This window comes from Balaenoptera musculus, chromosome 17 (assembly GCF_009873245.2).
Source record: "Balaenoptera musculus isolate JJ_BM4_2016_0621 chromosome 17, mBalMus1.pri.v3, whole genome shotgun sequence".
Taxonomy (NCBI): Eukaryota; Metazoa; Chordata; class Mammalia; order Artiodactyla; family Balaenopteridae; genus Balaenoptera; species Balaenoptera musculus.
The window spans coordinates 58,381,898-58,394,118 of record NC_045801.1 but is presented as its reverse complement, the minus strand read 5'-3'; the positions used below and the strand labels follow the sequence as shown (position 1 = coordinate 58,394,118).

The 12,221-nt window shown below is 38.8% G+C and overlaps 1 protein-coding gene across 1 annotated transcript in view; it reads right to left on the bottom strand.

Annotated features, from left to right (window-relative positions):
• Positions 1-11,494, bottom strand: part of IL7 (interleukin 7) — a 51,075-nt gene extending 39,581 nt beyond the window's left edge. Inside the window, exons 1-2 of the mRNA XM_036830482.1 lie at positions 10,490-11,494; positions 4,913-5,046 (exon numbers count right to left, since the gene is read on the bottom strand). Of these exons, the coding sequence (XP_036686377.1) occupies positions 4,913-5,046; positions 10,490-10,499 (144 nt within the window). The 5' untranslated portion in view covers positions 10,500-11,494. The remainder of the gene's footprint in view (positions 1-4,912; positions 5,047-10,489) is intronic.
• Between the last annotated feature and the right edge of the window lie 727 nt (positions 11,495-12,221).

Here is a 12,221-nt window from a genome sequence, read left to right as displayed (position 1 = left end):
AAAATTTCTTCAAAGAAGATACACAAATGGCCAGGAAGAATGGTCAATATTGAAAAGATGCTTGACATCATCAGTCATCAGGGAAATGTAAATCAAAGGAAAAGTGAGATACCACTTCACACCCACTAGGATGACTAGAGTAAAAAAGTCAGACAACAAGTTTCAGTGAGGATACGGGGGAATTGGAACCCTCATACACTGATGGTGTGAGTGTAAAATGGTGCAGTCACTTTGGAAATAGTTTGGCATTTCCTCAAAAGTTAAAAATAGAGTTACCATGTGACCCAGCAATTCCACTTGTAGGTGTATATCAAAGAGTATTCCACAAAAACTTGTACAACTAACATTTGAAGAAGCATTACTTGTAATAACTAAAGAGGAAACAACTTATCCATTCAATTGATGAATGGATAAACAGAAATGTGGTATATCCATTCAACAGATTATTGATCTATAAGAAGAAATGAGGTACTGATTCATGCTATAATATGGGTGAATCTTGAAAACATTACGCTCAGTGAAAGAAGTCCAGTACAAAAGGCTCTATATGGTATGATTCCATTTGTATGAATCACCTAGAAAAGGCAGATCCATAGAAACAGAAAGTAGATTAGTAGCTACCAGGGTCTGGTGATGAGGAATGGAAAGCTATAGCAAATGGTTTTATCACTCTTTGAGGTGATGAAAATGTTCTGGAAGTAGATAATGGTGATGATTGCACAGCTTGTGAATATACTAAAAGTCACTAAATTGTACACTTTAGAGAGTACATTGAATTTTAGCTCAATGCAAAATAAACACAGAAAACATAAACGATGAATACATGTTGAAAAAAAACGAGTCAATGTCACTAGCAGTCAAAGAAATGTAAATCAAAACAAAAGGTTATTTTTCCATTACCCTGGCAGATATTATCAAAAATAAAAATACTCACTGCTGACAAAAATGATGCTCTCATATATTGTTGTAAGAACTGTAAACTGATGGGTCCTTTCTGGAAAATAATTTGGTAATATGTATTAAGAAGCTTAAAGTGCTGATTCTATTCAACCTAGTCATCCCAGTTCTAGGAATCTGAATTCCTTATTTAGTAGACCATATAGAAAAAGGACCTTTGTTATTTATTATGACCCTCCCATTCCCTCTGAGCTAGGTAGAAAAATGAGTCTCACCCTTACCCTGGGCCCTACTTGGACTCTATGTAATAGTTCCCATCATTTCTATGTTCTTACTTCTACAACTCAATTCTACCTTATTGACCTGCTCTGGATGATTTTAACAGTATTCAGAACATCTGTGCAGCTCTCCATCACCTTCCCTACAATTCAACCAGTTCAGTCACCATCTAGTGTCCCTGATACTCTTCTTTCATTATGTTATCATCATAACTATCTTGTGTTTTCCCTCAAAAAACAAAAAACCAAACAAACAAAAAACCAGGGCTATTATCTGCTTTGCCTCATAATAATGAGGGCTTTTTCTGGAACCAGATTGCTTGGGTTTGAATTCCAGCCTTGCCACTTGCCAGCTATGTGGTCCAGGTCTCAGTTTCCTCATTACATAGAATTATCATAAGAATTATATAATTATTACATGGAAAGTAGTCAGAGCAGTTCTGGCACATAGTAAACCCTGAATCTGTGTTAGTTGTTATTATTATTATCACCTCACAGAGATATTATGAAGCTCAAATAAAATAATGTGTATGAAGCTGTTTTCTAATGCACTGCTATTATCATTTCGTATTATAGTGACATGTGTACACCTTATCCTCATAAATTATAGAAGAACAAGGACTATCTTATTTTTTAATGGCTCACATTGCACATAGTAAATGCTCAAAATTTGCATTGTAATTCAATGTTACTTTTATGATCAAATCACTATTGACTTTTGGTTGTCTAAATACCATCACATCAAGACCACTGACAATCTTGTTATAACATATATCCACTTGTGTCTTCCACTATGTCAGCAGTCTTTTCAAAGTGGAGTCCACAATGGACAATCCACTGCAAGTATGGGAGGAAAATTTTTAGGAACTCTATCTACATTTTTTCCTCATCTTCTGTAAATTTTCATTATTTGGTATTGATCATTACTAATGTGTGCAAAATTACTATGAAAATGCTATGACATATAAATAAATGCTAATGTGTATTGGAAGTTCAGGCTCAAGATAGTTTTACTAAAGGGTGTACTGTCTAAAAAAGTCTGGAGATCAGCACACTATCCCACAATATGGTTTATCTCCTAGCGTCAAGCTGATCTATTCAACTCCTCCTAGAACACAGTTTATATCTCTTTGTTTCCAAATCTGACTCACAACCAGTCTGTCTGAAATGAGAGTATGGCAGCCACTCCTTTTCAAGCTACAACTTGCATTCTTCACACCAAGACTTAACCATCACCAAATGTAAGCTTCTTAAAAGAAGGGTCTGTATCTGGTCCACCTTTGTGTCTACTGCCACACCTCCACCACCCCAGCACAAAAAAGAGTTTTCCATAATAACTGGCACGTAAAAGGCTCCACATAAATGTTTGCTGAATGAATAAACTGGCAGAGAGATTGCTACTGGAAGGCAGGAGAGTGTGCTGGTTAACAGCAGAGGCTCAGATCTTGGCTCTGTCACTTAACTGGGTGGCCCTGGGTCTCAGATTTTTCCTCTGTGAAATGAAGGTAATAAGAGTAAGTAACAAGTAAAAAACATTATCTTAACTCAAAATGGTTAATTTAGTAGCATAATTTAATGCAAAAAATGCCCCAATTAATGAAATATAAAATGGGGGCAATTACCATGTAGTGAGCACTTTTTTTTTTTGTCAGTGGACAAAATCAGCAGTTCTCTGTGATACAGTGTTCAATACATATCATCTTGAGTTTCCCATATCCCTCCAAGAGGTATAACATTGAATTTCCCAAGGTGTCATGCCGCTTCTCTATGAGTATGAGGAGAAGACAGTAGAGTGGAAGGAGGGGAAAGGTTAGACAATTTCCTCCCATCTTATGAACATTTGAGAGGGTTTTCCTTTGTCATTTGGGGTTTCAAGTACTGGTCACTGTTAAAACAACACATCCCATTATTTTAATACAGCTCTTAAACTGTAAAAAAATTAATTTTGGTAGATGACTTATTTGTCTATGTTGAAAATCCCAAAGAACCAACAACAACAACAATACCACCTCCTGGAACTAAAAAGCAATTATAGAAAAGTTTCAGGATACAAGGTTAATATACAAAAGTCAATTGCTCTCCTATATACCTGCAATAAATAATTGGAATTTGAAATTCAAAACACAACACCGTTTACAAAAGTACCAAAAGTACAAAATACTTAGATATAACTCTAACAAAATACTAACAAGATCAACACAAGAAAAAGTACAAAATTCTGATGAAAGAAATTAAAAAATTAAATAAATAGAAAGATATTCCATGATCATGGATAGTAAGATTCAATATTGTTAAGATAGGTAAGATGTGAGTTCAGACCCACCAAAGAAGATATATATAGATGGCAATAGTATATGAAAAGATGTTCAACATCATATGACATTAGGGAATTGCTAATTAAGACTACAATGAGGTACCAAGACACACCTATTAGAATGGCTAGAACTTAAAACACTGACAACACCAAATGTCAGGAGTTCTCATTCATTGCTGGTGAGAATGCAAAATGGTACACTTTGGAAGACAGTATGGCAGTTTAATACAAAGCTAAACATAGTCTTACCATATGATCCAGCAATCATTCTCCTAGGAATTTATCCAAATGAGTTGAAAACGTATGTCCACACAAAACCCTGCACATGAATGTTTACAGAAGCTTTATTCATGACTGCCAAAAATTAGAAGCAACCAAGACATATCCTTTAATCAGTGAATGGATAAACAAACTGTAGTACATCCATTCAATGGAATTTTATTTAAAAATAAAAAGAAATGAGCCATCGAGCCACAAAAAGTCATGGAAGAACCTTAAATACACGTTGCTAAGTGAAAGAATCCAGTCTAAAAAAGCTACATACTGCATGACTCCAACTATATGACATTCTAGAAAGGCTAACCACAGAGACCATAACAGATCAGTGGTTGCCATGGGTTCAGAGGCAGGGAGGGAGGGATGAATCAGTGGAACACAGGCAATTTTTAAGGGCAGTGCAACTATTCTGTATTATACTATAATGGTGGATCCACAACCTTATGCGTTTGTCAAAACCCATAGAACTGTGCTGCACAAAAAGTAAACCCTAACGTCAACTACGGAATTTAGTTAATAACAATGTATCAATATTGGTTCATCAATTGTAACTAATGCAGCTCACAAATGCCAGATGTTAACACTAGGGGAAATTGTGTAGAAGGAAAGTGGGTATATGGGAATTCTCTACTTTTTCCTCAACTTTTCTGTAAACCTAAAACTACTCTAAAGAATAATAGCTATTATTTAAAAAGTCCATAGTAAGTAAAAAAAAAACAGCAAATTTTATATATATACACATACGTATAAAAATACCTAAGGATATGCATGTACACACTTTCAGATAAAATAACTATACAACTTTTTCATGATAATTTTTAAACATTATATTCTGTTATTTTCCTTCTCCTAATATGTTTTTACAGGGACCATCAATGGGAGGTGAGGAAATGCAGATAATTATGCTAAATTATGTTCAGAAAAATTTTGGTAGTGAAGGGAACTAGGATTGAGGAGGACAGCTGTGGGAGTCTGATATCTAGGAAAGAATTCTTATTACAGGATATAATAATGCCAACTTAAAAAGAAATATTGTTAGCAGCCTATTTCAAGGAAGATAAATAAATATTATAATAAAAAGCTGCATAGCAACAGTATATTTCAAATTTTCCCAATGAGTTAAAACGTGAGGAAAACAAACACATACCAAATCATTGATGTTGACCATTAGAACATTCTGATAGGCTCCGCCGTCTTTACCTTCAATATCACAATCAAATGATGCTACTGGCAACAGAACAAGGATCAGGGGAGGAATTCCAAAGATATACCTAAAAGAAACTAAATTCAACAGTAAGTAAGAATAAGCTAAATGCCATAAGTCATATTATATCATTTGATGGTGGTATTTCAATTGGCCTGACCACTTATATCTAATAATTTTTAAAATGTATCTTGGTTTTACATAGTGTAGGAAGAACTCTAAAGTTCAATATTATATAACTACAAAAGAAAGACAATATTTTAGAGTCTAGGTTTCTTTCACTTTTTATTCAGATATAAGTCTTTGGGAATGTGCAGAACAAGTGTGATGACAGCAAAATCTCTTTGCTTCATCAACAGAAAAACAGGTAAACTACAGGTTAACAATTATACATTTTTGAAATTTTATGATCTATGGCACGTGATTGTATATTTATGTAAAACTTGATGGTTGTTCAAGTGTCCAGCTGCTTCCTGGAAACAACATTGCAGGAAGTTTATCTGCATGGTATGGCACTGTGATTATATTCTTTCTTTTTAATGATGGATCCTAGAAGGCTTACCCTCCTCAGAACTGTGACAAAGTTGATATTTATATTATGAGACTCCTTATCTTTTCAGTATCTTCTTTTTCTAAATGTCCAGAGACCCACATTCTCTTCAAACACAGCCCTGTTTAGCTTCTTGACATGTTAGGAAAACCCAATAAATAAATTCATACCCTGTTAACTAATGATTTATATCTGTTTTTAAATAAGTCTTCTCATTTAGGGGCAACTGTTAATCAAAAGGAATGAAATTATAAATGGTATCATTGTGGGCAGTAGTAATACACTGATAGAAAGCCAGTGATTCCCTGAGGCATTAAAATCTGGTTTTATAGGGACTGACTTTATTTCTTCATAAGCCTGCTGGAGTGTCTTGTTTGCATGTTTCTGTAAACCCTCGAATATTGTTGACAATATATTTCCTGTGATTTTCCCCAGTGAACATTAACTGTTCTTGTTGAGTGCAAGATATTTCGCATGTATGCCTTCTCCTGATTAAGATTACAAACAATACTCCTTGGAACCCAAGGAACTAATATTGTGACAACAACCTAAAAACTGTCAAATATATCATAAATTTCCCATAACATTCTCATCTATTCCATCATTATCTGTCATATAAAAATTAGTAGCTCTCCCCAGTAAATTATGTGCCATTAGTGACCTATATTTTTACAATAGAGAATGTAGGCTGGGCAGCAGATAGGGGAACAAACAGGAATCCTACATCTAATCTTCATATGTCACTGACACTTAACAAGGTAAGAGAAACAAAATGAGATGTGGAGTCTATTCATAGCTCTGCCACTAAATTTCTATATGCATGATGAGCAAGAATTCACTTTGGAGATTAATAATGATGGTGATGCTAGTTACCTTTAATTGAGTACCTGTCATGTACCAAGCACTGTTCAGTGCCTTATACTTACTATCTAAGGATCAAAAGGGTCCTACCTGCTAGTTAATCTTTTTATAAAACATAAATAGTAAGGTGCCAGGTCTGGATCCTAACCTGAGCTGGTTGCTTCACCAGGATTTGATCAGAAATGCCCATTATCTTCTGATAACATGTCATCACTTTGGTGTTCTGAATGAAAACCACTTCCATGTACTATTATACAGCCCTACCTCTCTTTCTTCTACCACAGTCCCTTCATCCTGAAGATTCTCAAACAATGGTCCATTGCTAATTATTTACTGAGTCCTAGCTTTGTATAGATTGTATAGATTGCATAGAGCCAAACGTTTTACTTTCTCTGTCACCTTACAGATGTCCAGCAGGGATACTTTGCGAGGAGTAGATGGTGAGGAAAATTTATACAGCATATAACTTGAAATGAGCTTTAAAAGAAATATAACAAAGTAATTAAATATTAGAATGAAGAAGAGACATTTTTACTATTATACATAAACGTCATTTCAAAGGTCCACATTTTATGTTTTAATAAAGGAGGTGGTTTTATTTTCTATGAGCACTAGTTGTTTTGCCCTCTTCACTCCAAATTTCAGTAATTAGTGCTCCCAAAATTCACATCCACCCATTTATTCATTTGATGGCATTTTGTCAATGCTTTCAAATGATGGCTTAGTGGAAAATTCAGTCTTTTTTGAGTAACTAGTTTCTCAATTCTAAAACAATATTTGCCTTATCTGTAAAGCATGTCTTTGGTTGCCATCTTTGTTGTTAAATAGGCTAGCCCCAGATAGACTAGGGCAATGCAAAGTACAGAGGAAGACGTGGGGTTTTTTGTTGGTATGCCAATGAGTTGTGTGACTGACTGAAGGACAGAGCCTCTTAAAAGCTTCACTTTAGACTAAATGATCTCTTAATGTCGCTTTCAACTCTCAAGCACCTTAATTCTAAGAATCTACCTAGCCATCCAAATACAATAACTCTTTAGATTTGAAATCGCCTGACCAACAATGTTGCAGACACACCCAGGGCTTCAAACCCACATCTCAGAGGTTCCCAGCTTTCTCATTAATGACTTACAGTTTGGTCTGCAATTGAAGTCTTTTCTCCACACCACATAGACAGTAACATATTAGTATTGCCTAGTTTGAGCCTGCTTTTGACATTGTTGTCACAATAGAAAAAGACTCTGCTTTTATTTTTGTTTTGTTTTAGATTATACATAGATACCCATTCCTTCCCCCCACCTTGAACTTTCCCTTAGGTTACAAAAAAGACAAACCATAAAGAATAATGCAAGGCAAGCTCGGGCTTGTGGAATTTTCTTCAGATTTCCGGAAGGGATTGAAACTGGAGAATTTGTTTTCAGTAGGGAATTTGGTTAAACCAGAATGATGGCTGTCTAAAAAAAATTCTTGTTGGTTTTTAAATTAAGCCAAATAATACATTTAATCCTCAGATGCTTAAGTTATGGGGTCAAAGTGAACATGAACAAATTAGTTTCAACAGTCCTTCAAATCCAATCTTTCATTAGTGTTTAAGACCAATCAGTGTTTACTGATTGTCTATTATAGACATTACATAGACCTATTTTCACTGGGATTTTAAAGAAATGGTCAAAAGACATTCAGGATGGAATGAAAGACATTATCTGAATATATAAGACTTGGCTTTAATATGAACAATTGGCACAAGTAAGTGAGTAAAAAAGAAAAAGTTAATAAACAGTAGGCAATAACCATATGTTATATGAAAATCAGCTTTTTAAGGTTACAAAATTGAATGTGATTATGCTCGCATAAAGAATTCTAATACATTCCACAAACATATTAAGATTGGATTATAAATTCTATCCACAAGTCCCATGATAAACAACAGTTAAAGACATTTCTGAAGCCATCCTATAATACTACCTACAATATTTCATTTAATACCATAACCATTTCTTGAGATAAGTACTACCAATCACTAACATTTTTGCAGATGGAGAATCGGGGCCCAAACATTTTTCCCCCATATAAAATATGTCTTGTAAGAGGCATGATTCAAATCCAAGAGTCTAGAAAGTAAGCTTTTAGCCACTGAGCTGCACTGTTTCCTATAAAAATAACTGCATGTGTGTAGTCAAGGGAAATGTACAAAAGTCCATCTTCCTCCAGATGAACCTCACTACAGCGCTTCCTTGGCCAGTTCCTGAAACACGGCATCACGTACTCCTATTTCAGGAAAAAAGACACGGATTATTTGCTTTATTGCATTAGGTTATGTGTCAGAGATGAGGCCAGAAAAGCAATCTCACATCACGTGTGTGACATCAACATGTAAGTTGGTCCTACAAAATAACATTTTCCATTTTTGCTTAAGGTGTTGCAACACTAATGTGGTACCCTGTGTAACCCTCCTTTATACTTGTTCAGGCTTTTTAATCTTTCTCAGTTCTCTGTTTTTATTACTATTCCATTTTTGGGTCCTCAAATATGATTAAATTATCGAAACTAGATAGCACAGTTGAGGACCACATAGTAGGTCCTCAACTACTTCAACTCCCAAAAGAAGTGGCAAAGTAAAAGGACAAAAAGTAACCCTATCCTTAAGCTTCCAGTGAAATCTACTGGAAAAAAAAATTATCAAAATCACTCATAATTATTATTATTAGGAGTTTAGAATTCTAATATTTTGGTTGCTGATAACTTATGATGCATGATTAGTATAGATATACTTCAGGAAATAGAGGTTCCTTGTTCATAATGGGCACCTTAGCTTCCATTTCTTGTTTTACCTCTCCACTCTAGATCAGAGGTGATGGAAAGATTAGAACTGGGAGTGGCCCAGGAAAAAGCAATTGCAGGAGATCCATGGGCATTGTAAGGAAAACAGGGATATACCTAATTTCTAATTCTATATTAAACTTCTGGAGGACGCCCATTACAAATCTTCTACCCGCTCCCCACCCCCCTTTACTTTGCTACTGATCAGGTACTTCTTGACTATGTCAATTTTTGATGCTTTAATACCTGTGAGTGGGGATAGGGCTCTTTTGATCTAACAGTGCCGCCAGGAAAGGGCACAGACCAGGCATCAAACACAAGAACAATCTGCTGCCTATTCTGGCACCCTCCCCCACCCGTCTCCTTTTGCTTAAGGAAGTATTTACTATAAAACAGTAGAATTTCCCTCCTCAGATCCTCTCCACTCACATCTCTTTCCCCCTTCTTTCTTCCAGTCAACTTCTGGACCCTTTACCTTGGCCATATGGCTGCCAACGGGAATCCAGCTCGCCTCAACTCTGCCCTTGTCCATTTTAAGTCCGTATTTCGCACAAATAAAATAGATTAAATCTCGGCAAGGGTCTAGAATTTAGAATTATGCCTGTTAATCCTGCTTCCGTCCAGGAGTGCCCATATAGGAAAGAAACCAAAACCCGAAACTGGCCTTTCTCAGTGCCAGCCCGAGCACTTGGGTTCCCAGCAAAAGACACAAGGTACAGCCCCAGTTGGAAACTCCCAGCCTCAATGAGGGAAAACGGGGTTTTCCAGAGACCTGTCCCCTTGAGGTTTAAAAGCGTGTCCCGTGGGAGCTTCGCTTTCGCTTCTCTAAGGAGTTGGAGCTGCAAGAGCCCAGATCCTCGCCGGTCCCGGGGCGCCTGTGAGTACCGTGGCGCGACCAGGAGCCCGGGGAGGGTGGGCTGGGTGCCGGGTTGACAGCGGGCAGCGCTGGCCAGGGGAGACTGACGGAGAGCATTGGGACCTGGGCGCGGGCTGCCACCGCTGAGCGGCTCGGAGGCTGCAGCGCCCGGTCTCGGGACAGAAAGCAGGCGTCGGGGACTGCTTCTCCCACGCAGCCCGCCAGGCTCAGCAGCCCCAGGTGCAAGTGGCGATGGGCCAGAGTACTCGGGTGAGGCTGCCGGCTGCCCAGGGGCAGAGCCAAGGCTCTCCGCAGGTCCAAAGTGCAAGGCCGGGCTGTTCCCGGATGCGCCTGGGCGCGGGGCCCCGCAGCATGTCCCAGAGTCCCCTGGCGTGCCGGGCGCGCGAATTTATGCGCCCGGGAGAGGAGCGCTTACCATGGAACATGGTCTGCGGGAGGCGGGCGTGGTCATGATGACCGCAACTGCAGCAGGAGCAAGCTCTCACCGCCCATAGTCACTCCCAGGACCCTGGTCTTCCGCGGAGTTGCCGGGAGTCCGTGCCGGCTAGGGCCGTCTCTGCAGCTGGTTCCTCCTACCCACGCCGCGCCTGCTGTTTCATCCATCCCAAGGGGGGCGGCACACACCACCGCCCGGCTCTGCGCTTCGCCTTTCCCATAACTTCCGTAGGATCAGCCGACAGCGTACTTTCAGTTTCTACTTTGCGCTTGGTCTGCAGGTTCGATCTCTGAGTAGTTAATCACTGGGGCACCTTCTCCTCCCCGCACGCCTCCTTCTCCTGGTCACCTGCGTCCTCCCCTAGCGCTTCCTGGACCAGGACCAGAGGAGGACGCGGAGTCCCAAAGCACCGCAGAAGGAATGAGTTGGCCTTCTGAATGGGGGCGATTCGAGGCAAAGACTTTCCAGATGACCTCTAAGCCGCCTTGGCAAAGGCGGGCGACTAGGATCTAAAAGCATCGGTTGTTAATGTGTCCACAGAAGCCACAAAGGTGTAGGGCGAAACTGGGCTATTGCAAGCGGACGCCAGGGAGGAGGCGTCGCAGTTCTTGCCGCGGATGTGGTGGTGGACGACGCCAAGTCAGTCGTCTTGTGTAAAATTAAAAAAAAAAAAAAAAAAAAAAGGAAGTAAAGAATGATTAAGAGGGCCACGGGCCACGCCCTCAGCCTCTCTAACCTCTCTAGTCTCCTTCCTCTCTGTCTTTTGTACATGCACCTGCCCAGGTGAGACCTCCAAGAAAAATAACCCGGTGTGTCCACCTAATCTGGTAAGTGCTATCTTTGGACCTGAAAATCAAAGCCCAAATTAGGTGGAGAAAGTGGAGACTGACAATAGATGGTACCAATGACTGCCTCGTATGCATTTATCTGAATTGGCTAATAAATCAATTTATCCATCTTGACTGTCTGTTACAGAAGAGTTAATTTTTTTTTCTAGGTCTGAATTATTTAGGTATTTTCTGTTTTCGTTTGATTTCTGATATTCTGCAGAAATCCTGCTTAAATGAAGGTGGGTAATGTAAAGTAATAACAGTGATAATAGTATTATGGCTATCATTTATCTAACATTTGCTCTGTACTAGTATTGTGCTAAGTCTTTTAGGTATGTCATCTCAAGCAAAATTTTCTATGTGGTAGACAATTTTGTTATCTGCGCTTCACAGATGTAGGAACTGAGACTTCCTTAAGTATCTGCCAGATTCACTCTGCTGGTTAGTAACAGAGTTGGGACACAAACCTGCTGTAAACCAGCTCTAGAGTCTGCACTTGGAACCCCTGTATTAGAAGTCCTGTGAACAATACAGACATTGATGCCAGGAGAGAGACAGGGTCACATATCATGTGAATGTGCCTTTGCCCCAGTATGGGGACCTCAGGGAAAGTTTCTGGAGTTTGTGAATTCTGAATTGAGACCCAAACAGGTCAGTTAACTTGGCCATGTGAACATTCCAGATTCTGCTATAGTGTGAACAAAGAAAAGAGGAAAAGAAAATGGAACCTAGCCTGGAGGTGGGGAGTAGAGAAACAGGAGGCTGGAGTAACTGGTAAAAATGAATGCTGTAACTAAACACAACTAGCTTGGCTATTGATTTATTTAAAATGCCTGACAGCAGCATTGAGGTATGTAATTGCACACAACCTGCAGGTTTTT